Source organism: Capronia coronata (genome assembly GCF_000585585.1).
Source record: "Capronia coronata CBS 617.96 chromosome Unknown acBCG-supercont1.4, whole genome shotgun sequence".
Lineage (NCBI taxonomy): Eukaryota > Fungi > Ascomycota > Eurotiomycetes > Chaetothyriales > Herpotrichiellaceae > Capronia > Capronia coronata.
Window position 1 is genome coordinate 2,933,340 of NW_006912896.1, and position 27,990 is coordinate 2,961,329.

At 53.1% G+C, this 27,990-nt stretch overlaps 8 protein-coding genes across 8 annotated transcripts; 5 read left to right on the top strand and 3 right to left on the bottom strand.

Moving 5' to 3' along the window:
- Positions 1-545: 545 nt before the first annotated feature.
- On the top strand, positions 546-4,178 carry A1O1_05585 (uncharacterized protein; the record flags this gene model as incomplete). Its single annotated transcript, XM_007726470.1, has 2 exons — positions 546-3,683; positions 3,744-4,178. The coding sequence occupies 2 exons, from the start codon at positions 546-548 to the stop codon at positions 4,176-4,178; spliced, it is 3,573 nt and encodes a 1,190-aa protein (XP_007724660.1).
- Positions 4,179-5,479: 1,301 nt separating this feature from the next.
- A1O1_05586 (threonine aldolase) lies at positions 5,480-6,610 on the bottom strand (the record flags this gene model as incomplete). Its single annotated transcript, XM_007726471.1, has 1 exon — positions 5,480-6,610. One exon carries the CDS (start codon positions 6,608-6,610, stop codon positions 5,480-5,482), a length of 1,131 nt encoding a protein of 376 aa, XP_007724661.1.
- Positions 6,611-7,305: 695 nt separating this feature from the next.
- On the top strand, positions 7,306-9,546 carry A1O1_05587 (uncharacterized protein; the record flags this gene model as incomplete). Its single annotated transcript, XM_007726472.1, has 2 exons — positions 7,306-7,634; positions 7,692-9,546. The coding sequence occupies 2 exons, from the start codon at positions 7,306-7,308 to the stop codon at positions 9,544-9,546; spliced, it is 2,184 nt and encodes a 727-aa protein (XP_007724662.1).
- Positions 9,547-11,214: 1,668 nt separating this feature from the next.
- Positions 11,215-14,391, top strand: A1O1_05588 (CAMK protein kinase; the record flags this gene model as incomplete). The annotated part of the gene is made up of 1 exon (XM_007726473.1): positions 11,215-14,391. The coding sequence occupies one exon, from the start codon at positions 11,215-11,217 to the stop codon at positions 14,389-14,391; it is 3,177 nt and encodes a 1,058-aa protein (XP_007724663.1).
- Positions 14,392-16,318: 1,927 nt separating this feature from the next.
- Positions 16,319-17,880, top strand: A1O1_05589 (mannan polymerase II complex MNN10 subunit; the record flags this gene model as incomplete). Its single annotated transcript, XM_007726474.1, has 3 exons — positions 16,319-16,748; positions 16,809-17,097; positions 17,154-17,880. The coding sequence occupies 3 exons, from the start codon at positions 16,319-16,321 to the stop codon at positions 17,878-17,880; spliced, it is 1,446 nt and encodes a 481-aa protein (XP_007724664.1).
- A 1,027-nt stretch (positions 17,881-18,907) lies between these two features.
- Positions 18,908-21,549, bottom strand: A1O1_05590 (uncharacterized protein; the record flags this gene model as incomplete). Its single annotated transcript, XM_007726475.1, has 4 exons — positions 18,908-20,449; positions 20,529-20,949; positions 21,010-21,150; positions 21,278-21,549. The coding sequence occupies 4 exons, from the start codon at positions 21,547-21,549 to the stop codon at positions 18,908-18,910; spliced, it is 2,376 nt and encodes a 791-aa protein (XP_007724665.1).
- Positions 21,550-22,340: 791 nt separating this feature from the next.
- On the bottom strand, positions 22,341-24,523 carry A1O1_05591 (uncharacterized protein; the record flags this gene model as incomplete). Its single annotated transcript, XM_007726476.1, has 3 exons — positions 22,341-22,864; positions 22,922-23,912; positions 23,978-24,523. 3 exons carry the CDS (start codon positions 24,521-24,523, stop codon positions 22,341-22,343), a joined length of 2,061 nt encoding a protein of 686 aa, XP_007724666.1.
- A 984-nt stretch (positions 24,524-25,507) lies between these two features.
- On the top strand, positions 25,508-27,884 carry A1O1_05592 (uncharacterized protein; the record flags this gene model as incomplete). Its single annotated transcript, XM_007726477.1, has 3 exons — positions 25,508-27,355; positions 27,423-27,573; positions 27,637-27,884. The coding sequence occupies 3 exons, from the start codon at positions 25,508-25,510 to the stop codon at positions 27,882-27,884; spliced, it is 2,247 nt and encodes a 748-aa protein (XP_007724667.1).
- Between the last annotated feature and the right edge of the window lie 106 nt (positions 27,885-27,990).

Below are 27,990 nucleotides of genomic sequence, written 5' to 3' on the forward strand. Positions count from 1 at the left end.
ACACACACCTCTTGTCCATCGTCAACCTCTATCAGACTTTCTTGCTTACCTTTCGGCAGAGCCGTTTCCTCACACTCGCCCTCATCCCGACGCGTCTCCCTGTCGATTTCCCTCCTTGTTCAGTCAACGCCCTGACATTGATTGGCCCTCCTTCACCTTTTGTCGCGTTACTGTGTATGGAAGCGCCCTAGGGACTCTGTAACCTGTCTCCATTATCGCTGCGCCGTTAAAGTCCCGCGCATTTCGACTCACAAGCTGGTATCTACCACGACCAACGACCAACAGGGCATTCCTCCAAAATCTCACTGCCTGACCATCCTTCCGCAGGATCAAGTTATTGTTCGTGATACCGTGCCGAATGGATGGTATTGGTCTCAATAACAAAGAGAACGGATAAACACACTTTGCACAAGGACAATTGAGACCATCAAAGGGTGGATTGCAGATTCTAATTGAAGCACTGGTGGGCGGCAACCGGTGGTGACGAATGTTTACTCGACTGATCCCGCACACCTACCTCCAAGACCCGCCCTGAAGAAGCCACTATGGCAGCACCGGTCGATGAACTGAATCAGGGGAATGCTGCGACAATAAGGTACACAATAGGTGCGCCTCGCGACCAGAGTCAGCCCGGTCAGCAAACATCATCAAACGCCCAATACAGTCCTTATGGGCCACCAACCCAGACGAACGGAAATGGCAATGATACACAATATGACAGCGATGCCCGATATTCCACAGATAGTCGAACCGGTAGAAAACGATCACTGGGCGGCGCTGGTACTAGCGAGCGGAGCAGATCACGGACAAATGGCAGCACCGGGAAGTCTTCAAATACTGCTGTGCGAATCTGTAAAAAGTGCGGCGAGCCATTGACAGGACAGTTTGTGCGTGCGCTCGGCGGTACATTTCACCTTGACTGCTTCAAATGCGCCGACTGTGGACAGATAGTCGCGTCGAAGTTCTTCCCTGTTGATGCCGATGATGGATCTGGCCAATTCCCGCTCTGCGAGACAGATTACTTTCGCCGGCTGGATCTATTGTGCTTCAAGTGTGGAGGTGCGTTGCGTGGCTCATATATCACGGCGCTCGACCGCAAGTACCACATTGAGCACTTTACCTGTTCTGTTTGCCCTACGATATTTGGTGCTCAAGACAGTTATTATGAGCATGATGGAAAGGTCTATTGCCACTATCACTACTCCACGCACTTCGCGCAGCGCTGCAATGGCTGCCAGACCGCCATCCTCAAACAATTTGTCGAAATATTCCGAAATGGGCAGAATCAGCACTGGCATCCTGAGTGTTACATGATTCACAAGTTCTGGAACGTCCGCTTGGCACAGAGTGGGCAGCCCCCTGTCAAAAAAGACATCACTGCACCGGTCACAGAAGATGAGCGGGATATCGTCAAAGAAGAAGAGGAGAAGATGGAGGACAAAGTCTACCGCATTTGGAGCACGCTTTCAACCTTTGAAGAATCATCTGCTTCATGCATCTCCGATATGCTATTGCATGTGAGCAACGGTGTCTATGTCGACGGCGTTATTGTCGCCCGGAAATTCATCTGGCATGTTGACATTCTATTCGGAGCTATTGACACACTTGCAGCGCTTGTGGTCAATGCCGGGCTGAAGGAACTCGCCTATGGCCGAGAAGCAAAACTTCTCTGCAAGAAGGTGGTCGCTTTCTTCACTCTGCTGTCCAGAACTCAAGAGACGGGCGTGCGCAAGCTAGGAGTCACCCAGGAGCTTCTATCGTTGGTTACTGGTCTGGCCCACTATTTGAAGCTGCTCATCCGAATTGGCCTGCAGGGAGCCCTCAAGCTCGAACGGGAACGAGGATCCCCGGAAGGTCTCCATGCTTTCTTGGATGAACTGGCTGATTTGGAGTTGATCAAGGAACAAGAAATGAAATCGCTGGATCTGGCAGAAAGCGTGGCGGGCCTGGCGAGTCAAGAATCCGACTGTTGCTCGGCATGCTTTGAACCTATCGACGATGAATGCGTCATGATCTATGGCCGGCGCTGGCACGCAAAGCCGCCCCATCTGACATGCAGTGTCTGTCAGAAAGATCTGACAAACGACCTTTCCAATGCCGTCTACAGCGAGCGCGAAGAAAAGGTATATTGCCTTGATCACGCTTCGCGAGTTCAGAATACTGTTTCCGGATTCTCCTATGTTACCAAGCTACAACAATTTGTCTTCCTTCTCCGCGTGGCTTTGGCACGACTGCTTGAGGTGCTCAAGTCAGGGGGCACCTTGCCACATACATCGGATGATCCCAATCTCACGCCATACGACACCAGCGAGGGTCATCGAGTTTCTCCGACGGGCGAACAACTCACTCCTCATCAGAAGATGGGCTCACGGTCGCGATCTTATGCGGGTGCGTCAAGTCAGCAAGAATCTTCGTTGGAGCAGACCGTTGGAGAAATGAAACGACTTCGATCGACTCGAAATGAACGAACTCTATCTACGACATTCCGCAAAGCTCGGGAGTCAAAGATACTCTACGGACCAACAGGCGTGCGACCAGGATCCGCTAGCGGGGACAGCCAGGAGGCTAGGAATCGTGGTGGCTTCCAAATCGTGGAAGAACGAGATCTAGACGGCAGGATGAGACCCGAACTGACGTTTGGACACCAAGACGGTCTGACGCTCGACGACATTCCCAGAATCGTTGCTGCAGAGCAAGCAAAGGAGCAAAGACCCAATGCCTTCCGTCATGCAGGCACCAATCTTATTGGGCACCGAGGTAACGAACCCAGACTGGTTAATGGCCACTCACGAGGAACCTCTGGGGGCAACGACCTTTTAGCCGGCGAGCCCAGTCCCCTGCGCACTAAGCGATTCTTTTCGGAACTATCCGCGCTGGAGTACTTCATTGTACGACATGTGGCGGTTCTCTCAATGCAGCCTCTTTTAGAAGGCGAATATACTCTCGAAGACTTGCTTGGACTGATCGAGACGAGAAAACAAACCTTCTGGGGCAAGGTCAGTCGTGCACTTCGAAACGATGGGAAAGCCAAAAAGAAAGGCATCTTCGGGGTGCCATTGGAGACGCTCGTCGACCGCGAAGGCGCCGAATCCACCAATGGTGTCGGCCCCGGAGCCTTGAGGGTTCCAGCAATCGTGGACGACTGTATATCTGCCATGAAGCAGATGGACATGTCAGTAGAGGGCGTCTTTCGGAAGAATGGCAACATCAAGCGATTGAAAGAGGCCTCGGAATTGATCGACGCAAATCAGACTCCAGACCTCAGCCGCGAGAATCCTGTCCAGGTGGCCGCTCTGCTCAAGAAGTTCTTGAGAGAAATGCCGGAACCGCTGTTGACCTTCAAGTTGCAGAGGCTGTTCATCATCTCCCAGAAGATCACAGATGAGGAGCGCCGAAGAAGAGTACTACATCTCACATGCTGCTTGATGCCCAAGAGTCATCGTGACACCATGGAAGTGTTGTTCTCATTCCTGAAGTGGGCTGCCTCGTTCTCGCAGGTCGATGAAGAATCAGGGAGCAAGATGGACATCCACAACCTGGCCACGGTGATGGCTCCCAATATTCTCTACGCCAAAGAGAAGGCGCCCAACGCGAAGCTGCCACAGGTGCCACAAGTGGACGACAGTTTCCTCGCCATCGAAGCCGTGAACACTCTGATCGAGTATAACGATTACTTCTGTCAGGTATGTCATCACAGTTTGGTCGTGTTTTGATCCAGCCAGTCATGCTAACTAGCTTTGCAGGTTCCTGAGGATCTGCAGTCCATTCTCACAGACACTGGTCTTCATACCGGATCTGCAGAGATCACGACCAAGGAGATACTCTCGAGATACGGTCACATCGCAAAGGGTCAAGTCCAGAAGCAAACCGTCCAGGCAGCCGATGCTCCGGTGCGCAGCCCGGCCTCGACGACCAACTCCATTGGTCCCGTTGCTACACGCATTGATGTCGACCCGTACCAAGCTACGGCGTGGCAAAAGCAGAGCTCTGTCCGCCCAGTGCAGAATGTGGCATCGACAACATCTGCCCCCACAAACGAGTTCAACTTCAGTGCCCCGAGCAGCCCGTATGCTCGGAAACGTGCCGGTAGCGCTGACAGCGCCGGAAGCCACACCGTTGCACCAACAGGGCGTCACAGTTATCAATCGAAACCCGGTCAGGTGGGCATTGCAGGCTGAGCCCGCCCAACAGTTGTCCCACTCCGCCCGGATACAAATCGCAAGCATATTGCGGCGTTGTCGATCCTCTTATTCAATCACATCAGGGCTTTTTTTCGCCTTCCCACCGACGGCACCCAAATCGGTGTGTTTTGTGTCAGGGACACCCAATCACCGGTCGATCATGAATTGGTCTTCTGGAACTTTCATCAACGAGGCTATGACACCAGACTATTTCTTTTGTTTCCATCATCGAAAGAGAAAGGCTATAGGAAACCCCGAAAACCCGATCTTCGTCAGAACAGCAATTGCAGAGCTAGTTGCGGAAAGACTTTCGTTTCTGAGTTGACATTCTTCGACGGGGACGTGCTGTTGCAGAGTCCCGCATGGTGTCATGAGCTTCGAGATTTTTTCTCTCTCCTTCTATTTTGCACCGCTCACGCTTTTCTTCCGTTCATTGGGCAACCACGGCGGCTTGTCTCTTTTCTTCGACAGCAGGCAGGCAGGCAGGAATAGCACAGTGTGCACACCTGGCTTTTTTCACTTCCACTTTTGTTTCGTGCAACCTACGCTATTGAGCTGCGTTGGCGCAGACCGTTCACAGGATTGAGGTCGTTTTGTTGCAGTGTTTGGGGGCAGGAATCGGCGACGGAATGGAAATTTGGGAACGAAGTTTTCCAATCAGCTTACAAAAAGAATGTTGGATAAGGTACCAAGAATATTGCATTCCTATCCCTTCAACCGGCATTTTGCGATGACATCGGAGATGAGTTGGCAGCGCACGAAAGGAAATTGTGTGTTCGAGCCAAGGGCTTGTTGAGTTGTGTGCGAGGCACGGTTGGTGCTTGTGTGAGATAGACAGGGCGAGGAGGGAATGCTCACCACAACTGTTCTCCCCGCTTGGGATGCGACCTTTCGCGACAGAGCAATGAAGCATCCATTCCAGGTCAGGAGTCAAGAAAACGTCGATTCGCCGTTCAACGTCACCAGCAGGGCGTTCTAATGTTGAAACATGGATGTGTGGCCGGAAGCCTTGGATGGGATAGTACTTGCATGGAACGAGACGGAGACAGCTGGTCTGAGCAAGGCCGAGGCAGGGTCCTTCTTCTATTGTTCCAATACCTCTCCCTTCTGACCTGTTGAGCGACAACTGGATTGCTGGATTGAATCCGAGTGAAGCTGACTTGCTAGGTAGCCTGGAGCGATAACTCTGGACTCTACTCTACTGTACGCTAAGCGAGACCGTAACCGCCCTCCCCCGTCAGTGTAAAGCGTGAGATAGCTAGCCACGAAACAGAAACAACATGAAACCAATTAACGTTTCAATGACCATTGACTTTCCGCTTTTTGCTACTGTTTTGCAAGATCTTGTCCATGACCCGGCCGAGGCGCTCGATCGCGTCGTCACTGATCTGGTAGTGGACGACCAGACGGCCGCCACTAGCCTTCAGACCCTCGTCGGCAGCAAGCCGAGCGAACTCAGCGGCCGGGATGCCTGCACGGGCGATGTCCAGCCAGACCATGTTCGTCTCGACGGGCTTTGCCAGCTCGCCACCGCGGGACTCCCACATCTCAGCGACCTTGCGGGCGCGGGCATGGCTATCTCGCAACTTGCCGCCTTCACCACGCGGGCCTTTCCCGAACCCCTCGTCAACGGCGACGCGAGCAGCGGCGGAGATGACACCGGCCTGTCTGGTGCCACCACCGATCATTTTGCGGATCCATCGTGCGTGGGCGATGAACGGCTTCGACCCCACAATTATACTGCCTATCGGAGCGGCCAGACCCTTGGAGAAGCACATGCTCACGCTGTCGAAACAGGTGGTGAATTCGGGCAGCGAGCCGGCGTCGGCGGCGACGGCATCCCAGATGCGCGCGCCGTCCAGGTGCATCTTGATGCCGTGCTGGCGAGCGAATTGCGAGATCTTGCGCACCTCGTCCAGCGGCATGATCGTGCCGTCGAGGGTGTTTTCCAGCGAAATCACCCGTGTCGGACACGCGTGCACGTCGTCCGAGACCACCGCGTGTTTCTGCACATCCTCGAGCGTCAGGTGGTGGCCGTTGGCCGGCTGCACGGCGACCAGCATGGCGCCGGATAACGTCGACACGCCGCCGGCTTCCCAGTTGTAGATGTGGCCGCGGATGTCGCAGAGCACTGAGTGTGGCGGCCCCTTCAGGTGCGTCCGTAGGGCGACTTGGTTGCCCATCGTCCCGGACATGACGAGCACAGCTGCCTCGTGGCCAGATAGTTCGGCCACGTATCTTTCCAGGTCGTTCGTCGTCGGGTCTTCCTGGAACACATCGTCTAGCAGAGTCGTGTTGCTGATCGCTTCAAGCATTGACGCTGTGGGGCTCGTCATGGTGTCGCTCCGGAAATCGTATGCTGCTTGGCCGGGCTGCTGCCAGGCATTGAAGGCCTTCTGGGTGGCCGCTGTGCGGTTGGCTTCGTCCATTTGGGCGGAAGTTGTTGACGAACTCATGTGTCTTTGGGCAGTTTGCGGGGGATGTGTTCTATGGCGTCTTTTATATGCTGCGGAACTCAAGACTGATAAAGATAAAGGAATGTAGTAGGGCAAGATGGTCTCACACGCTGTGTTCCTACTGGCTCGGATAACCGAGAGTCTTGGTCCCAGAGCGAGCATCGCCCGCGTTACAGAAATAAGAGTGATACTCTCTAGGCTCGGGGACGTACCTTGGGGACTGCTCCTCAGGCAATATAGGAAGCCGCTACGGCATGTACTGCAAAGGGCGGACGGACGTGGGAGGCAGCAAGCATCAGGCCTGGTGTGGAACCTCGGCGATCTGCGAAACTACAGAGATACGATGCGATGCGATACGCAGCTGCGCAGTCGAGCTACGGTGGAGCATAAAATCAATATTTTGCTACCTTCCGTTTCGGGTTAGATCAGGTACGATAGTACAACACCGTGACTGCCAGATGTCTTTTTGTACAACAGATGCAAGCACTTTCGCTCCAGACGCGTCTCGATTTCAACCACGCGTCACCCTTTTACTTGGTGTTCGGCGGGATTGCAATTGCAGTTGCGACTGAACTTATATGTTATCATCTTCCATCCGAGGATGCCTTTCTGGTCTCTACACTAAAGGTGACTGATGGCCTGACACGAATCGTCGCCCAATATCCAGTATGGCGTCTGCCACCCTTCGCAAGTCCCAGATGTCGCCGGTGCCCGCCAAAGCGCCCGGTAATGTCATTCTCTGCTGTGCGCAATGTGAGAATCATCTTGGGATCTACGAAAACAACTGGATTCGTGTAACGAGCTCCTACGCGCGTCCCGGCCGGCCTGGCACACTTCTCGGCATAAAGATCGGGCGGAAAACACAGGTAGTGCCCGAGGGCGCCTCGCAGCGAGATCTCCAAGGTTGCACGCTGGCACAACTGTCCTGCAAGAAATGCTCGACAGTCGTCGGACAGTATTGCAAGGCCGCCGCAACTCCAGAGCAGGAGCGTTTGGTGTAGGTAGTATTGCTGGTGTGAGGCGTGCTGTGCGGAACAACTGATGGCAATTGCAGTGATCAATACTTCTACCGACAGCCAAGAACATTCCTGAGGAGCAACGAGACGAACGATAGAATTGAACCGATCGTTGCCACCAGGGATGAACTTATCCATGCAGAGCATGCAGAGTCAAGCGGGGCTGCTCGTCAAAGCCTTCTTTCTACTACAGCAGTGTTTCTCCCGAGACTGTCCCAGACGCCATCTCGTAGTATCGATACACCTACACAGTTTCAACCACGTTCTGAGACGAAGCTTCGATCCTCCTATCAGCCTTCTCCACTACGGAACGAAAGTAATTCTTCTAGGACCAAGGATGGTCCTCTTCTATTGGAAATGAGACTGAGCGCACAGGAGGAACGTCTGGCGGCGCAAAATGTGAGGTTGCAACAACAGGAGACGCAAATCCAACTGTTGACATCTCTGGTGGACACTTTTCGTGACTCGCTCCAAGAGATGAAAAGTACATTGCGCGAGCTGCAATCTCAAAGGTCCATGCTCCAGACCGAGTCCTCAAAGATTGATGTGACCGGCGACCCAGAGGGAACGGAGAACGCCATGACAGAGGCACAACCAATTGATGCAGAAGTCGAACGACTGCGTGCTGAGAATGCCGCGATGAAAGCGAAGCTTGATAGCATTGCATCAGCTGTGGGCGCGGTTCCGAGGAAACCTCCACAAAGCACACCAGCCGGGCCCATGGATGAACCTTCCCAAAATGTTCTGGGCAAACGTAAGCGAGATGGGAGCATTGCGAGATCAAGCGCCTCCCAAGTCTCAAATGCACAGTTTCCAGCTTCCCAGGCCGCCGATGTCGCCGATACTGTGCAGACTCAAGAGCCACCAATTGCAAGCGATGTATCCCCCACAGAGCAGCCTGAGAGAATTTCGCGGAAGTCGACACAGCAGAACAAGAAGATTCGGAAAGGTCCTGGTCTTTCCCACGATGAGGCTCTTGTGGGACGTGGAGAGCGTCTCCAAACGACAAGAAGAAATAAGGGAACCACAAATGAGGATCAGCGAGCTACTAATGGGACGAAGGACGGGCTGCTTGAAACACCTGACGAGATGTCAGAGACTTCTGGCGCTGCACTGCTCGATTTATTCACTCAGGGAAGTCGGGCAACAAGAGTCACCACGCGAGAAGAATCGATGCAGCGCAATGGTCAACAAGAATCACGGTCTAGAGCCAGTAGATCACAGCAAGGAATGAACAGCGACACTCCTGCTCAAGCTCACTCCCAGATTCGTGTGGGCATCGTTTCGGCAAAACCAGTAGGGTCGCGGTTGTCCTCTGGCAACAACGTCGAATTCAGTGACGATGATCTGGTGAATGAACCCTATGAACACAACAACCATGGCGACGGAACACAAGGCGATGAGCCTAAGCAAAATCTCCATGACCTGTCACAGATTGAAGCGTTCCAGGACTCAACACCAGCCCTGCGTACCCAAAGGAAGACAACGGCAGCGGTGCAAAGTCTGCATGCGATCAGAGAGACTCGTTTCGATGAACATGTTCAGACTTCAAGGGAGGCAAGAATGCAAGCCCGAGGCATGAATAAGGAGGACCTTCAGAAGGCATCGTACGACCAGGTTCGTCCCATGAAGACCACGCAAGTAGCTATGGATGCTCCAATCCATACAAGCAATGAACGTGAACCGCCCGATGAAACGGTCGAGGACTCTTCGTCGCAACCTAGGCAAGAGCCGGCCGATACGACATCGCTGGTTCAGGATCAACGAGAACCTGCAATAGGAGATTCGGCCGCAAAGGGCCTTGGGGGAAGTCTGAGCCGCAAACAGCAACGCGCGGAGGAGATACGTCGACGAGATCAACTTGCGAAGGAGGCCTTGGAAATGGATGACTAGGTTCCTATGTGCCGTGCTTCGACAATGCCCTTTCGACTAGGAACGATGAGTGTCTACCGACAGGTCTTGAGTGACACCGTCTGTTTATATTGACTACAGCGCTGGCTGATGCCCGTCGAGGAGAATAGACCAGTCTGGTCCTTCCACGGGCGTTGCTCGGGAAAAACTGCTAAGGGCGCTTCTCATGGCTTTGTGTCCTGAGATGGTCTACATCTTTATACGCTATATTAGGTAGATAGTCACTGCATACCTCAGTATCATCGTGATCTATGTGCCCATTTCGCCCTGCGCACACCAAGTACCTACCTTAGTCCAGGAATAAGGAGGACGGGGAAGCCGAGGCCCGGAGGCATCAGCCACGCTCCTGATTAGCCTCCTTAGCCCCTAAGCCCTAGTAGTCTGACAGATATGCCTAGGGGCCCTCAGGCTTCCTAGGCTAGTAGGGGACCTTGACAGGTGCTGTGTTGTGAGTCGCTGTAGGCTCCTCCGGGCGTCGACTCCCCTTATCTCTCGCCAGGTACGCCTAAGGGAGTGGATTTCAGGGGTCTAGAGCCTTGCGGTCTGGTTGGTCTTGAGTGGCAGTGAAGGGGTTCTAAGGGCCAGGCAGCCTGCAGGGATCCCGGTTGACGGGAAATGCCCTTCGACGTCCGCAGGTTAATCTCGACCTCATCAGTTCTTCCTTTTCACAGCCTCTCCTTCGCCTCTCGCCCTTCGTGTTGTACAGTGTGTTTGGCGGCTGTTTTTGGCATTTTCAGGCAAGTGAACGTCGTCTGTGGTCCTCGATACTATTCCCACGTGCTGGTCATCAATTTGGTAAGTCATCTGCGCACTCACAAGCCTCTGTGTCGACAACTGCTAATACTCGACCGTCAGGTGCATCCGTCTCCTTACTTCACGAGCCACGGTCTTTTTCGGTAGGCCTCCCGATTTCCTCAGATTCGTCTATCCGCATGCCCTTGTCCTAGTGGCACATCCCTCCCCCAAATGAGTCAGGTTGTTGTGTTTGCCGCATGGTGTACTAAGACAACAATGTCAAGAGACCGGTTGGCTGTCCATCAATATCATGTGCTTCAATACCTCCATGTGACTATTTGTCTTGAGTGTTTCCGCACGTTTGTCCGCTATCAACGCGACATGTGCTAGTACTCTGTGGGTACCAGGCTGATATGGCGTACAGAGAGTATTTGTTCCAGGATTTCAGGATAGAACACGGTCATAAGGTACGTGGTAAACAAAACTCACCACCCCTATGGTCATGGGAGTATGATGTCGTGCCGAGAGCAGCCTACCTGGACACTATAGTGTTGCACTGGCACTCGTGTCGACCTCAACAACAATGCCAACCAGAGCCCATTCTTGGAGAGCCTTACCCTCCCCTGTTCGCCCAAGATGGACGTCGCTAATAGTGTGGAAGACGGCGATTGTAGTTCTAACGATGGTTGCCTGTCGTCCTGCGACTCAGAAAAGACTGGCTTAACCCCTGAAGGATACTACGAAGACCGGCTAGGGGATCTGGCACCTTTTGTTCCGGTCAGTAGCATGTCCCAGGCGTGATGGAAGAGAGCGCTATTGACAATCACCTAGAAGGGCACAATCGACGAAGGCTATTTGGCTCAATCACGATACATCAATGCAGAAGAGTCCTGGGAGACAGTCGACACTGTGATCATGGCAGAACTGTCACAGCCTACCCAACAGGCGACACAACAGGCGACACAACCTGTCGACGACCCACGAAAGCTGGGAAAGAATTCATCTAATGTCTCCGAGGGCGATGCGATAGATGTCATATGTCTGCTGCATCCAACTTCTCCGGCTGCTTTTGAGGCGGTCAAGTCGAACCTACTCCGCGGGCGAGCCCACATCTTACAGAACGGTGACTTGGAAGGACTCAGTGAGGACGATATACTGTTTGGGCCAGAGTTCAATCAACCCCGGGACATAGCTCTCCGCATATCCTCCTCTGTCAAGGATCCCAAAGACGGATTCCGGTTCGGCCGTGCCAGCCAACAATGTGACGTGCTCCTGACACCCTACGAGAACGACAAATTGGTTAGCAAGATTCATTTCAAGATCTTTGTCAACAACCAGGGCAGCCTTATGCTTCAGGACCTGTCCACCAACGGCACCATTGTTGATGATGTGCATATTGCACAAAAGAATCGACGTGGCCAGACCACGCTCAAACCAGCCACCATCGTCCTTAAACATGGGTCGATCATTTCAGTTGTCAGCGGCATTGATCGCCAAGAGGTCAAATTGATGGTCCGGATACCCACACGTGGTGACAATGAAGAGGCATACGAGGACAACCTGAGAAGATATCTCTCAGCTAGAGGGGAGGTTGCTCAATTCGCTTCCATGCGAGAAAGCTCCTATGGAAATCACTGGAATGGAGGCAGCCTCTACAACTTTACAGGCCTACTGGGCAAGGGAGCCTTTGCGACAGTGTATCGAGTGCAGACCAAGAAAGAAGGTCACCTCTACGCGGCCAAGGAGCTCGACAAACGCCGGTTCATCAAAAACGGAGTGCTGGACATGAAGTTTGACAGTGAACTCAACATTATGAAAAACCTCAACCACCCTAACATTGTCAACTACGTGGATTGTCAGTCCTATTCGCATTGGATATACATTCTGATGGAATTCGTGCCATACGGCGAACTGTCGCAGGAGCTGCGCGCACTAGGCAAGATTCCAGAGCCTGATGTCCAGCAGATTACGAAACAAATACTGCATGCCCTGGACTATCTGCATCGAAGAAACATCACCCATAGAGACATCAAGCCCGACAACATCCTGATCTCGTCTCGATCGCCTCTTGTCGTCAAACTTTCGGATTTCGGCCTCTCAAAATGCGTCACCGATCAAGAGACTTTCCTCAAGACGTTTTGTGGGACACTTCTGTATTGTGCACCAGAGGTGTACCCTGACTATCCTACTTATGCTCAAGGGGCAACGACCAAGAGACGCCGCTTTGGCGAGCCCCAGGCACGGCCAGCACCATCTCCCTACGATCAATCAGTTGACATGTGGTCATTTGGGGCCGTCATCTTCCACATGCTATGTGGCAAGCCTCCTATTACTGGCAGAGGTGATGACCGTGGGGCACAAATGCTGAATAATATCATGACAAAGGATGTGGACTTTGATCCGCTTAGAGACATTGGTGTGTCGGATCAAGCCATCGATTTTATATCGAGGCTTCTCAACCGAAACCCTGCCTTGCGGCCAAAAGAAGTCGAATGTTTGAAGCACCCCTGGCTCCGAGACATCCCAGACAATTGTGAATATGATGACCTAGAAGATGCTGGCCCTCCTTTGGAACGTCGGCTCGATATCGTCGATGAAGTTGATGAAGACCTCCTCGACGATGAGTTGATCAACAACCTCAATCAATTGACCCAGCCACCGTCATCAAACCCTACTCCTGACCGGCCAACAAAGCGACCGAGGACTGCAGCAGACATTGCACCGTCACCAGGAGACGTCACCTATCCTAGTCTACCGGGACCTGGAGAGAGCTTTCTCCCCATGCCGTCGGCACCACCTGCGCAGCGTCTTTTTGGCGAGATATCGCAATCTGTACTGCGCAGTTCTGGCGTCTTCGGCGGTGAACTGCCCCCTCCTGTATACGCCGATGTTCACGACATCCGGAACCGAGTTGAACAGATTAGCGTGAACGACTTTGCTTCTCGTGGGGATCTGGAACAAAGTGCAGACAATTCGGGGCAACCTCTTCACTACCCGCGCCTCTTGGAGGTCCCGCGGGCGCATGCTGGTTCGGCAGCAAGCCTACTCGGTGCCGAACAGCAAATCGGCCAGCTCAACATGGCTTCTCCCGAACTGGATGTGTCTAATCCCGCAACACCGGAGACAGCAAACCCCATGACTCCACAGACTCGTGAAATGTCTCCTTCAGGCGCCACCAGTCATAATGCTGACACCGAAGTGGATGATGCTGCTCAAGGATATGGGGAACCGGTATTCACACGTCAGATTGACCTTGGTCTCATCTCGGATCCCGCGCAATTCGAGGCCGAACTTGAAGCGCGCAATGCATCAAGAGCTGCGAAGCTTTCTCGAGCCAAGGCCGAAACATTCCATGGCAATGTCAATGCCAGAACCCAGTTACCCTCCTTTGAACTTGCAGCTACGATCGACGCAAGAACTGGGCAGGAAGTCAGACCGACCGCCGTCACGCAACGTCTTATCCGGGAACCGCACGAAGTGAGAGACACCGCGGGCATGGACTCTGCAACGACGCAGTTCCTGAAGCCTTCCAAGCGGTATGGGAAGCTTTCCAGTGTGCCAGGATCCTTTGCCAATGTCACAGTAAACCTGGAGCGACGATTCACTTCCTGGGGCCGTGGCGTCGACTGTACCGTCCAGCATGCCGACGTCAAGGACACCCGGATACCAAAATATGCGATGAAGATCACCTACTGGGCGCCTGGAATGGAAGCACATATCGAGCAAGGCGGGGACTGGACCCAGCTACCTGGAATTCGAACCATACTGTCGACATCAGCGAGCGGTTGCATCTGGGTCAACAATGTCGAACTGCGCAAAGAATCTCGGACCGGCGACGCCGCGCTTTTCGGAAAACTCTACACAGGCGATGTTATCACGATTTATGACGACGGAAAGGCACAGTACTTGAAATTTCGTGTGGAGATTACGTTTGGTGACAGTGCGCGACAACGCCCGAAGAGCGAGCCTGATTTCGTCGTGCTGGAGGAGAGGTATCACCATCGTCGTATGAAGGAACGCGAAAGCATGCGGGTCAGCCGGACAGGGAACGGTGTAGGATCTGGCTCGGCAGCGCGCGACAGTGCGCGTTGAAGCTGAATGATTGTACGATAATTGCCACGGCAAGATGATCACGTCGACTGATGAAGTGTCGACCTGGGAGAGGCGTTCGTAGATACCGGTTGGAATTGCTACTTGATACGCTCCCCTGGTCAATGATATGATTGAAACTTGAAGCGAGAAAATGAAAACAGAGTGTCCTGCTCGAAACCGGCCGGGAAGCTACGGTATCAATCCCACATTGTCTCCTTGCATGTCCTACAGCAAGACCAAGATATATTTGTGTACTCCGTCGCGCCCTCACATGGGGCGCAGGGGTCCTTCGGATGACTGCATCTTTCAGCTTTCGGCTTTCGATAGCTGAAAAGGGCCATTCTTTATTCTTTTTGCATTCTCCCAGCGGGTTGTCAACCGCTATGATGCTGTGTGATTTTGTCGGCACATGGCATGGCCCGGGCACATAGTCCTGGCTTTTCCCCCAAGAAAAAAAGGTGACAGCCTCTTTTTATGGTCCGAGATCAACGATCTGACGCTCTATCAATGGAGATAGTGATAGGCAGGGGAGATGGCGCCACTTTGGATCCACGTCGTACAGGGATCCGAAGCAAGACTAACCGTGCGTGTCAGTAGCGGAAGACCCGACGATTCGACGAAGGTCACGGACTGGCGGGAGGGATGGAGGCCGGTGGAGTCGAAGGATAATTTTCCCTACCGAGTTAGTGGAAGCAATCAACGATGAAACAGCAAGGAGAGATTGATGAGGAGGAGCACAGATTAGCTGGTTGGTTGGTCTCGTGGTCCGGTACAGAGAAGAGAGCGATTGACCCGACAGAGACAGAGGTGAAGCAGCTGCACGGCTTTCGAATATGGCTGGCTGCGCTGCGCCGGCAGCTCGATGCCCCTGGAGAAGCAATGTTGCTCCCGGATGAGAGCGGCGCTGATTCGCCTTCAAGTTGGGCGTATAGACATAGATAGGCCAGAGCGTGCCAGTGTGGGAGAAATCTTTTTTTGGAACCAATACCAAGGTCTGCATTGTGGAGTGGATAAAGGCGTAGGGACCTTAACTAAAGGTACATATACATAGTAAGTATCAACATTTTGATTAGGTTGTATTTTGTATTTTTCTTCACCACCAAGAGAAAAAAGTCGAAAGTGAGAACTCAGGTGAGGTGGAGGCGAGTCAATCTTTTTTCTGTGCTGCCAGTGTAATAAGTACTACTACTACTACCTTAGTATAGTAGGTAGTTGTACCTGGGAGAACTGCATGCTGGCTGATTCCGTCTGCGGCCATCCTGCACACCTGCACTCAGTCGAAGTATTAAAAATGGGTAAAGACCTGTAAACAAATGGCTTTTCGCTCGCAGTAGAGGCAGGCTGAAGCGAGTAAATACAGCTGTCAATGCAGCAGAATACTAGTAGACAGCGGGAGGTGTCAGATGTTTTAGCAGCGGCATGATGTGCAGTGTGCAGCCTGCGCTGCTCCGTCTTGTCTAGGTATACACAGTAGTCTTGTACTAGGTAGTAATCACTTACTACTGACTGACTGCGGTGCATCTGCTCAATATCGTCTGAATTGGAATTCCAACATCCTCTCACCAACCCATCTCTCCCTTCTTCCCGCCTGGTCTGCACCCATCGGGCTTCTAAATGCAGCCGTCGCATGTGCCACCCTGTGTTGTCCTGATCTCCTGTCCTTTGGCACCTCATCCACGAATGATCGCGACACTTCGACCGGCTCAATCGCACCCTTGACATCCTTTGTCTGCCGGGCCTCAAAGTCACACGAAATCCTCACTCTCTATCTGCTCGTCCTTCTGTCGCGGGAACCCTGATGGCAGTCTAGCCCTGTGACGGTCACATCGGCTACTGCAGTGTGTGATCATATGATCACATCGCTGCGCTGCTCTCCCTTTCCGAAACCCTCACCTCGTCTCCCATCCGCTCTCTACTGTTGACGGCCATGTCGCGGACTCCCTCACCACTTCCTAACGGGAGTTGGACTGCCCAGGGACGGCTTGACGGCAACTCGATGCCCAATGGCGTGCACGCGGCGCCCAACCTCTACAGCAACAATGACGATCAGTGGGCTGCGGCCAAAGCCAAAAGTGCGCATGTCAGAGGCTACCCGAGCATCCAAACCAAAAACGAAGGGTTCTTCCAACGGTCCAGGCGGAAGATCTCCTCTACACTTCCTGTTTTCAGCCCTTACACCCCGCTGTCGGCCAGTTGGAAAGACCCCGAGAAGTTGGGTCGGAGTCGGTGGTACCCAAGAGGAGGCGGCACTTTGTCCAAGGTTAAGACGTTTGTTGGGAATGTCCTGCGCAAATTCAAGTTTCTGTTCATCATCCTGTCCATTGTGACTTTGATCACGGTCGTCATGTCCAAGACGAGTAAGTCCCGCAGGAAGATCACAACCTTGGTACAATTTAGCAGGTCTAACTGTCGCGCAGGTGTCCTGGTTAGAATCCGCGGCAACTCCCATCTCGGCGGCGGAAGCAAGTTTGTCATTGTCCTCGGCGCGAATGAAGGAGGTGGTGTCATGGAATGGAAAGGTCCTAGAGAGTGGGCGATCGAACGAGACAGCATCAAGAACAAAAGAAAATACGCGGATCGATGGGGCTATCAACTCGAGATCACCGACATGAGTACCAAGAAGAGATATGCACATGAATGGCGGGAGAGTTGGGAGAAAGTCGATCTGGTGCGAAACGCCATGGCTAGATATCCCGACGCCGAATGGTATGCTATCTGTTTTTATGTTGCTTGTTCAACTGCCAACTGACGTTCTGGTGCAGGTTCTGGTGGCTTGACTTGAACACCTTCATCATGGAACCATCGATATCGCTGCAGTCGCACATCTTCAACAACCTGGCCAAAACCGTGTACCGGGATATCAACGTCTACAACCCTCTCAACATCACACACCCCCCTCAGACCGAGTTCCTCGACCCCGTGGCACGATCAGCCACAGGCGACAACCGGACCTCCTCCATCGACATTATCATCCCGCAGGATTGCAGTGGTTTCAACCTCGGATCTTTCTTTCTACGGCGATCTCCTTTCACAGACCGGCTGTTGGACATGTGGTGGGATCCGGTCTTGTACGAACAGAAACATATGGAGTGGGAGCACAAGGAACAAGATGCCCTGGAGCATCTGTACGCCTCGCAGCCTTACATGAGGACCCACTTCGCTTTTATTGAGCAACGCAAAATCAACTCCTTCCCTCCCGGAGCATGCGCGGTCGAGCCGAAAGAGGGCGAAGTCGTCGAAGAAGGAAAGACTCTTCTGGACCCCCGTTTCCACTATCGAGAGCAGGACCGCGACTTCGTGGTCAACATGGCCGGCTGTGAATGGGGACGAGACTGTTGGGCCGAGATGTACATGTATCGCGAACTCAGCAACAAGTTGAATCGATCGTGGTGGGAAAAGTTCAAAGACTCTCTCAGCGGAGCGTGGAGGAGTGTCAAGACAAGCGTGTCCAGAGAAAAGAAGAATGATGTGAAACAGGCTCCCGGATGACCGAGAGAGTCGAAACCTTGATGACACGAATCATCCCATCCGGGGATATGCTCACAGTCTGCCTCGCCTCCTGGCTCAATACCAAAAAGCAGCAGCACCACCACCGCCGCAACAGAAGTGGCTGGATCACTTTGCATTACCCCATCCTCTGCTCGACGGAGTTTACAAAAAGCATCAGTCCAGTCTGGACTCTGGATTGTTTAGAGTCACGTCACCATCATGGCCAGCAAGGAGCGGAGTGGAGTGGTCAAACCGAGACTGGGTTCGGATCAAGCTTTGAACAACCAACGGCTCATCAGCCAAATAGCGACGGAGGGTGGGCTTTTCTTCTTCTTTTCTTCTTCTTTCCTCTTCAATTTTTTCTCTCCCTCTTCAACCCCCTGGCAACAGGGGACATGCATGGGAATGGAGTCATTGTCCCTACAGGAATGGGCATGGGAATGCGGGACCGTGGGACCCTTGTTCTTGCAATTGTACACCTACTGCCCGGCTGAGGCGCAAAACCTGGAAGTGAAACCGGGATTCAGCGTTGAAAAGAGGCGCAGATAACCAAGACGCCATTGACGGAGGAAATCCTAGTACATGGCGGCGGAGTGCATTGTCCAACTTGAAGACAGATACCGAGAGAGTGGTGGTCTGGGTCGCTGCTCGATGGAAGAACAGTGGTGAGCTACTATTGCTGCTACATGGCAGGCATGCCAGTACGCTACAGTGAATGAATGTATGAGTGAACTCGTTATGAAGTCGGCTTCGACTTCGGCTTTAGCTTCGTGAAGCCTTGAGACACGACGTGTCCTGTGCTGCCCTGCCCTGCCTGCCCTGCCGAGGGGAGGTGACTTGTGAGCAAAGCCTCGAGTCTCTGAAAGAAGACCCAAAAGGGGTCTCCAAGCTAGACCACTAGGTTCCCCATTCCCAATTTCTGTTCTGACGTGTTGTGTGGAAGACCGATCGACCATGGGCCCTTCTCTCCTCTTCTCTTCTCCTTGAATGCCTGTCCCCCGTCAACAATAGAAGGACGGCTGTTCTTTCAAGTCAATTGAGAAAAAGGTGTGTCGTGAGGCAACTCGTTCTTCAAGACCCGGATCCACCGGTCGATGAATGCCAGATCTCTCTGGTGGTAGGTGGTGTGCTTTCGAACCATGGAGTATAATTCTTTTCGGCGTCTGGTTTCTTCCAGCAGCTGGCCCAGCAACGCCACGTCGTCGAACCCGACCTTCTCGTCCGTGACCAAGTAGCAGAACTCCTGCACCGTCTCGGGCCAGCCGGTGGTAGGTTTCTTGATCAAGACGCCAGAAGTTCTAAGGTTCGGGACGGCCAGAGCTGCCGGTGTCGCTGATCTTTGAGCATCAGTGTTCGCCTGAACAGTAACAGTAAGGGTGCACCGCGCCGTTTGGAGGTAGGGTGCCAGCTGCTGGTGTGGGATAGCATTAGCGAATCCGACTTGGGGCGGTTTCTGAGAGGAGGCATGTGACCATGAAATCATCCGTAACATATCCTCTCCTGCCACTCCCCCATCTTGTTGCGGACAGAACTTGGTCCACTCAAACCGGACCGAGCCGTCGTCGTCACGGAGCGACCTCAGGCACAGTTGACGGCGGCCAAGGGCCAGTCCGGCCGAAGTCGTTCCCCCGATGTATTTCGGCCAATTGATGGCTTGCTTGAAGCGCTCCCAGTCCGCACTCGTGGTGATGGCATCTCGTCTGTCCATGCCCATGCCCATGCCCATGCCCATGTCTCGGTCGATTTTGGGATCGACTTCTTCCGCAGTTTCCGCCAATAGCCTTAACGCCTGCTGGTCGCACAGGACGGCCAGCACGTGGCGTGTGACTTGCCAGTCCTCGGGGCTTATTGCTGAGCGAAAATATACCAAAGCTCGCACCTCGAGTGTAGACCTGCGCGACTGAGGAGTTCGTTGCTGGAAGGCGGCTTTCACAGGATGAGGAGCGGGAGCCGTCACTGCCAGATCGTCGTCCTGGAGGGAAATCAGCAGTTTTCTTGCAGCCCCTTTAGGCGTGAGCTCTGGAAAGCAGTACGCTAAGCACCTTTCGAGGAGACCGGCTTTGGCGGGCACCGTGACTTGCACAAAGCTCAGCTCGACCTGGTTGGCGTGCCGGATGGTTGCTTTGCCGGTCCAGGGCAGGCTGGAGTCTTGCGCTTTCGTGGCCCATCGCCGCCAACGATGAGAATCCTGTCCGCGCAGTGAACCGGCCGAGTCGACTTGAAGCAAGAGCTCGATTTCTGGAGGTTCTGCAGATGTGTCCTTAGGTAATCGTCCGGTCGTAGTACCGCCGGCGAGCTCCCGCATGACGGATGATCTCGAAGGAAGCGAGATCGCTCGCGACGCGGCGCGCGACAGTGTGAGGTCTGCATCACCAAGCTGCGAAGAGATGTCGGTGCCAGTGGGACTGAGTCTGGATCTGAGAAGATTGTCTCTACCACCACTCAGGCACGTAAGAACACTTGGCCGATAGACTTCACAGGCCCAGTCACAGAGGTGCTCGATGATCAGCAGGAGTTGGAGACCCCCCTCCGGGAAGAGAACTGTTCCGTGCCAAAGGTCAAAGATTTGCTGCATCAGAAGTTAGCCCTACCCATACATGTGTGAAAAGGAGCGAGCGTTTTGCAGAAGAAAGAAAAGGAAAGCTGACCACGCCCAACCCATCCGGCACAGCGGCATAGAGACGCCACTCTTCCCCTAGACTCAAGAACGACCAGACCAAGCACTGGTGTGGCATCCCGGTTTCTTGTCGCAGATTCTGCTGCAAGCGCAGACATGTCCTTGTGACGAAAGCCGTCTGGCGTAGCATGCTGGCAAAACTGGCGCCATGGTTCTCGGCCGGCTTTGCTTCGATCACAATGAAAGGATAGACGACATTGCGCCTCTTGAATGGGCTGTATCTGGTCTGCAAAGACGGGAGATGTTGTCTCAATGTACCGGTTGGCCGAAGTCCGATGACCCTATCTGGTCTCCTTTTCAACCGTTTCTTCGCCTCACTTGTCATATCCTCGTGGTCAACGGATTTATCGAACTGGCGCGAGAAAAGCCGAGAATACTGGTCGCTGCTGCGGCTCGATGTGTCAGCAAAGTCGTCACGATCTTGAGACTCCTAGAGTCTACTCAGAACTCACACTCTTGTCTGGGCCAGCTCGAGGCGAGTACATGTGCATAGGAGTCTCTTTCGCCGTCTTCTCTGAAGTCTTTCGGCTTCAACCGGGTTGGCTGGCTTCGCCTCGAACATGGGCTTCCAAGGGCGTTTCCGACAAATACGACTTATTCAAGTCAGCTCGTCAGATACACATGCGGGTGACGGAGAGCACCAGGAGAATCGTTCACCATATGACTTCAGAATCGAAACATTGGAAAGCCCTGAATTCGACTTCTTTTCTCCATCCATACTCGGAATCCCCGTTTTCGAGACAACCCCAAGCTTCTTCGCTCATTCTTGCAGCATTGTATGCTTTGTCGACGGCATATTCGTCCTCTAGTAGGAACTTGTCGGCGAATTCTTCGGGTCTCAGCTGACCAATGCGCCGTATCTCGTCGAATACTGCAGCATAGTCTCCCCATTTGTCCGGTCGGATACGTCCTTCAAATGAGATGCCATGACTTGTCATCAAATCAATATAATTCTCTGTGGTGAACCTGGAACTCTCCTCAGGTTGATCCATGCCCGGCTGCAGGGACGAGGTGCGGCAAGGAGAAGGCCTCCTGAGCGTAGGTTCACCGTTCGGCAGCCTATACCAATAAACTGCAGGCTTGGAACCACAACAATAGAGGAAGGAAGGCTCGGGTGGGAAATCCAAGTTGACATTGTATGGGACGTACAATAGCCGCCTTCCAGTAGCGTAGGAAGCTAAGGAGACCAGGAGGGAAGAGGATATGCAGACGCGCTTGCCCGGCCTCCCGCCAGGGAGATAGACGAAACAGCTAACATTAGTGCAAGGCAGACAACTGTAACTTGGTCTGCGCCACGACAGCCTTCCCTACCTATGCTTGTTGTCTTGACTCTTGACGAGCTGGCGCAGGCCTGACCAAGGCCTGACCAAGGCCTGCTGAGGCTGAGCAATGGGTCATAGTATCGTTAAGTGAGTCCATGCTATGCGCTGATTGAGTGTGACGCGTGTTTCCACTGTCACTCTTATCATTCGGGAAGCCAAACATGCCATGTCTCTGGAACTGCATTTGGACGTAGTTGGGCGGACCAGAGGTCGTCCATGAACATGAGAGTGAACAGTAGCGAGCCTTCCTCAAAAGCTTGAGGATGATATATATAGACAAGTAAGATGAAACTCTTCAAATGATAATGACAGGAATGATGGGTCTGAACGTCATTCGGTAGCACGATCAATCATCATCCAAACTTTATCCGCACGTCGACCAAGGGCCAGTCGACCATTCTCCCCTATAATAATAGTATAGTATATAGGTAACATAACATAGCGGTATAGTACAGTATTTACTACGCAGTCAACCGCTGCAGGACTGTTGCTTTCCTCAGCACGACGGCCGTAGTGTCCTTGGGCGTTTTGGCCCCTTTCAGGAAGCGATTGAAATCGAAGCCTTCCTCCGAAGGATACCGAAGCAGGCCGGGAAAGACTGTGATGCCCAGAATGGCGTCGGGCTCACTTTCCGTGCCATTGCCGGGGGATGCATCCTTCACTTCCATGGCAATTCGGTCAACAGGCGTCCCAGGTAAGTATAGGACACACTTATACAAGTCTGTGGTCAAGAGAAGCCGGACCTTTGCATGGAGGGCTTGTGTGAAGATCTCGGTCATCACCCGTTCTTCTTCAACCCATCCATCTGCAATGTCGACGTATTGCTCATCAAGATCTCTGTGTGCATCCAACAAGGGCTGCATGCAGTCGAGAGTGCGACGTGCGAGGTGTCGCGCTTGTCTCGAAATTGCCAGGTCGCATACAGAAGGATCGTCGATGCACTTTTCGAGGGTGGCATATTGAAGGCTCTCTGCGAATTGGCTGTCTATTGCAGATTAGAATCAGCTGTGGTTTAAACCCATTTTGAAGGCATATCTCAGACCTTGTGCGGCCAGAAGGCCTTGGAGATTTGAATAGAAGAGATCGTTCTCCTGGAAAAGCGCGCCCAAATCGGCCTCGAACACCCAGATGCAGAGAGCTGCGGAAATCAAGCTTAGGATAACAGCCTGCAAGGTGACATTGCAGAGCTCAGTGGTATGAAAGTATTGGCCGCCAGAGCTATCCATACTCACTTCTACGCCAAAAGCCCGTTTGAAGAGCGGCGCAAGCCACGAGCCATCGGCGCAGTCCAGCATCTCAACGGCGAAGGAGTTATTTTGACTTTGTAGGATCTTGAAGAGCTCCAATCGTACCCCGTCCAAGTGCTCGATGACTCTTTTCACTGTGCGTGCTCGAGTGGCCTCGCTTAAGGGCTTCTGGAACCGGGCTGTGGCCTGGTAGCTGTGCAATTTTTCCTGGAGAGCGTCGTTCTCACGGCAGAGTGTTAGGTTAACCTGACTCGTCACGCCTGTGCTTGATCCGGTCAGCTCTGCTTGTATGTGTATGTTGCGGCGTTTGAGGGAATCTCTCCGTTTCCGAGCTATGCGGTAAAGTCTCTTCCAATGTCGGATCTCCTCGACGGCTTGCACTTTGAACTCCTCCAACGCCAACATTATCTGAGCGTTGTCACTTTTCATTTGGTCGAAATCGGATCTCAGCTGTGTTTTTTGACTCTTCAAGTCGTTCAATTCCAACGTAAGCTCGAGAAATTGGCGATGTTCAGTACTCGTGCTGGGGGTCGCGGATCGAGAAGCTTGATCAGATGCAACGAATTCGACTTTCACTTCAGTGACATTACCACCGCGCCGCGAAGACAGGTCTCGAGAATTTCTTGATGGGGACGCTCGTGCAGAAGTCGGGGAAAGTTGTGTTTGAAACGACTCGACACTTGACGTACTTTCTTCGCTATGCCGAATCACGAGGGAGATGTCAGGCGTTCCCGGAGCAGGAGAGAATGGAGAGGTAGAGCCTTCAAAGGGCGTCTCGCGAACATACTAAAAGAGTTTGACTTGTGAGAATGGCAGTACTGGAGACTGGAGCACGATTGCTGATGGCATACCTCTGGCACTGGCGTCGCCGTTGTTCTCTTTCCATTTGCGGATTTACCATGACGCCCTCTCTTTCTCTTTCTCTTCCGAACGCTTGTGACAACTCCGTTCAGGCAGTCTGATGGTCTTTTAGGCGTATTGCGGAGAGCAGGCGGCAATATCGAAGCACTTCTTAGGCGTCGCAGGCTTCCGCCTTTGCTCTGCAACTCAACCGCTTTCTTCCTCACCCATGCTGCCTTATCTTGCTGAAGACGCGGCAGCCCTTTGAGTCCTAGGCTGTAGATTTCCTTCCAGTGCGTCCCATCCTTTCCCACGGGGTGCCAATGAGACCAGAAAAACGCGAGCTTGTTCTCGATTTCGCTTTGGGAGATGGCTCTGTCGAGCTCTTCTCGATAGTTGGAGATAATGTCCGATACAAGGAACTCCTGTGGCAGGCGGTACATGACATGTCGCTCCAGGTGGGCGAGGATCATGAGGCCATGCTCAGCAAATAAGTGGGAGTCAACGTGAGCTCCATTGAGGTCGGCTCGCTGCTTGCGAGTACGCTTCGATTCCATAACTTTGTCTCAGGTCGTTCTGAAAGTTGGAACAGCTTCAAGGAAGAGACTGGGACGAAATTGTGGTCTCGTTGCCGTGGGTTGCAACCTGCCCAACGCCTAGACGACAAGGCGTCCGACACAGTCGACCTCACCTACCTTGTCCTGGCGCGAAACGTGTCCTACTGATGCAAGAGGGACTTGTTGATTGGTACTGTTGAAGCAGCCTAGGTTTTGGCCCCCCAACTTGCATACATAGCTGCTCTATATCCTGCGATGGCCTGCGCCCCCTTTTTCCTTCGGCGATTAGGGCGGTAGCCAGAGATAACTGGCAACTAGGTGCCCGGCACCATGTACGTACTGAGTACACTATCGTAATACTGATGGCGGCCGCATCCCAAAACTGGAAGGCTGTGGTGGTGGATCAGACCCACTTATTGATTGGACTAGACCGACGGACGGCGCGTGAGCGCGGCTGCGGAAGGCCGGCCCGCTCCCAATCTGTCTCAAAAGCTGGCACAGTGCAACCGGAGGAGGTCACATCATACATGGGGACGGAGGTGAGAGTTCGAGAGAGTTTCACGATTCAAGGTTCTAGCTACTAAGACAGTAGCTGTAGCCTTGTACTCACAAGAGCAACAGCGGAAGAGTTCCGATTTTGCCGATGTCAGCCCCAACGCTCCCGCGGCTGATAACGTTGCATTCCCGGCGGCTGCTTCGCTCACCGGGATGGTCAGCGCCCACACCTGGCCTGCCTGCAACTGGTGCGCGCCGGCTAGCTGAGACTTGACCCGGTGATCGAGTGTTTGAGCGAACGAGCGTTGCAAAGGTCTAAATATGGCAATGGTATCGAAGGCAAGGCGTTTTCGGGCCACATGGTAGTCCGCCAGGGAGGAACGGTAAAGAGCCGCAGGTCTTCCGGTCAACAACTGATCATGAATACGTATATTCCATTCCTCGTACGGTCCTGTGGCGGGATTCTTCCAGTTCCAAAAGATCATTGCCATGGCCGAGAACGCTGAAGAAGAATTTGCAAGGCTCCCTTCAGAAGAGCTCTTGGAGGATACCGAAATGCATGATTTCTCCGAACCAGGAGAAAGAGACCTCAGCCAGCTTGGAACTTATCGAGAGAGAACAGTCGAGCCTTGTGAAGGCGTCTTGCTGGGTCAACAACCTGAGTCTGAACCCATGCAAAGCATAGAGCAAGAATCTGAAGAGCCCAAGGGACCCAGCTTCATCATCGCTATCGATTTTGGAACGACATTTTCCTCCGTAGCCTTTGTCCGCCTGGAACCTGACAAACCGACTCATCTGGTTGGGATCGACGACATCGAATGTATTGACAACTTCCCCGACATGCTACCGGGGCCGTCTGCCGATATCCTCGCCCATCATCCGACCGTGCCCACGGAGCTCATGTGCCATACACAGCAAGACAAGCCGAGGCCTGAAGATCCACTCGAATCAGAATCTTCAGACCATGACTCTTGCCCCTCCCTGGATCACGAATGGGCGTCTTCGTCGGCGGACGACTCCGATCAAGAGAGGGAGGAGGTGAAGGTATCAGTTGCCCGAACCGAACCCAACATAATCAGGACCTCGGATTGGGGATGGGGGGTCCATTCTCGACTTGCGAAGCCGAACCCGCTGCCCCCAGGTCTAGCTCACTTGAAAAGCTTCAAACTGCTCCTGGACGACAGCCCGGCGACAAGAGACCTTCGTCAAAAAAGCGCCCTCGCCATGAGGATGTTGAAGCCTGCCAAGGTGATGGATGTCATTTCCGAGTATCTTGAACACCTGTTCAGGCATACGAAAGCGAGGCTGACGGCCACTCATGGCCTTCGCCGGGATAGTCCGGTGGAGTTTGTCATATGTGTGCCCAACTCATGGACGGACACAGCCTGTCGCGTCATGCACGACGCTTTAGCGAAGGCCGTCAAAATGCCTGGACAGACACATCTCGAGCACGCCACGATCAAAGACTTGTTCATTGTTGCCGAAGCGGAGGCGGCGGCAACTTATGCTCTCGAAACCCGTGACTACCTGTCCAAGGTGGCACTCAATGGGTCGTTCTTGCTCCTGGATTGTGGTGGTGGCACAGTAGATGCCATCACTTACAAATTGACCAACATCAATCCGGCCCGGCTGGAAGAAGTGGTCAAGCCCGAAGGAGTCTGTTGTGGTTCCAGCTTCTTGAATGAGAGGTACAGAACTTTACTGCAAAGGCGCCTCGAAGATGCCACCATCATTGGGAACGACACGCCACTGGAGAGGATCATCTCCAAATTGGTGCAGGACTTTGAAAGTGAGAAGAGGAGGATGAATATAGTCGATCAGAGAGCGAACTTCGACTCGCTTTATATCCAAGGCCTCGAGGACGACCGCGAGCGTGGGATCAGGAAGAACAGACTGGATCTCAAGAGGAAGGAAATGTACGACGAAGTCTTCAAGTACTGCATTCGGGGCGTTGAAGATTTGATGCGGAAGCAACTCAACGAGGCCAAAGAGAAAAAGGTCAACGTTGAGACAGTCATTGTGATCGGCGGCTTTGGAGAATCGCCGTCACTGATCAATCATCTCAAGAAGATGCTGCGGAAGGAGCGAAATCATCGGAATCAGCGCATAGATCTTGAACCTTCCCGTCACGTCGAGTCGGCCGTCGCACGCGGCGCGGTGCTGCGGGCCTTGAGGAAAGAGAACGGACCCGGTAGAATCACCAGGTCGAGTTATGGAATTCTTCAATCTCAGCGCTATAACGAAGATGATCTGAAGCACAGGAAGTTCAGAGTTTCTCGCTCCCCAGCCGATGGAGAACTGTATATCATGAACACCATCAACTGGATCATCCACAAGGTCTGTTGCATAATTCCATGGTGAAGAAAGTCCCACTGCCATGCCTCTGCTAACATCAGAGTACCAGGACACCACTGTCCCGACCAGGTATGAGACGTCGGTGAAGTCGAGACACATATTCAAAGTCTCAGAACCCGAGTTCTTATGCGAAGAAGTCCTCTATGTTTCTTCACGCAGCCACGAGTCGGGCTACAAAGTAGGACATAAGGCGAACAAAGGTAAGAAGCACTTCGTTCAAGGCCACGCTGGTGAGAAGCCCCTGACCCGACCGTTGCAAGTAGGCGCCCAAGAGGAAGGGAGGATCCTGGCGGACCTCACGTTCCTCCGGACGCAGAATCACATCGAGCCGAAGACCGAGACGAATGCCCAAGGAAAATCTTACTCCTATTACGAGATCTTCTACGATCTCTGGATCATCATTGAGGGCCGAAATCTGAGATTTGAGGCGCGTTCACCTATCGATGGCGCCGATGTGAAAGCTACGAAGCAATTCAGCATTGCCGCCGGTTTCGTTCCGGGCACGGCGTGAAAGTCGTCTTCAGCTTGGTGGGAGTTGTTTGTTGACTGATAGCAGAGACGAGGCTGAGGAGGCCGTCTCAGATATAGGTATCTAAGCTGAGGACTTCCAAATTGTG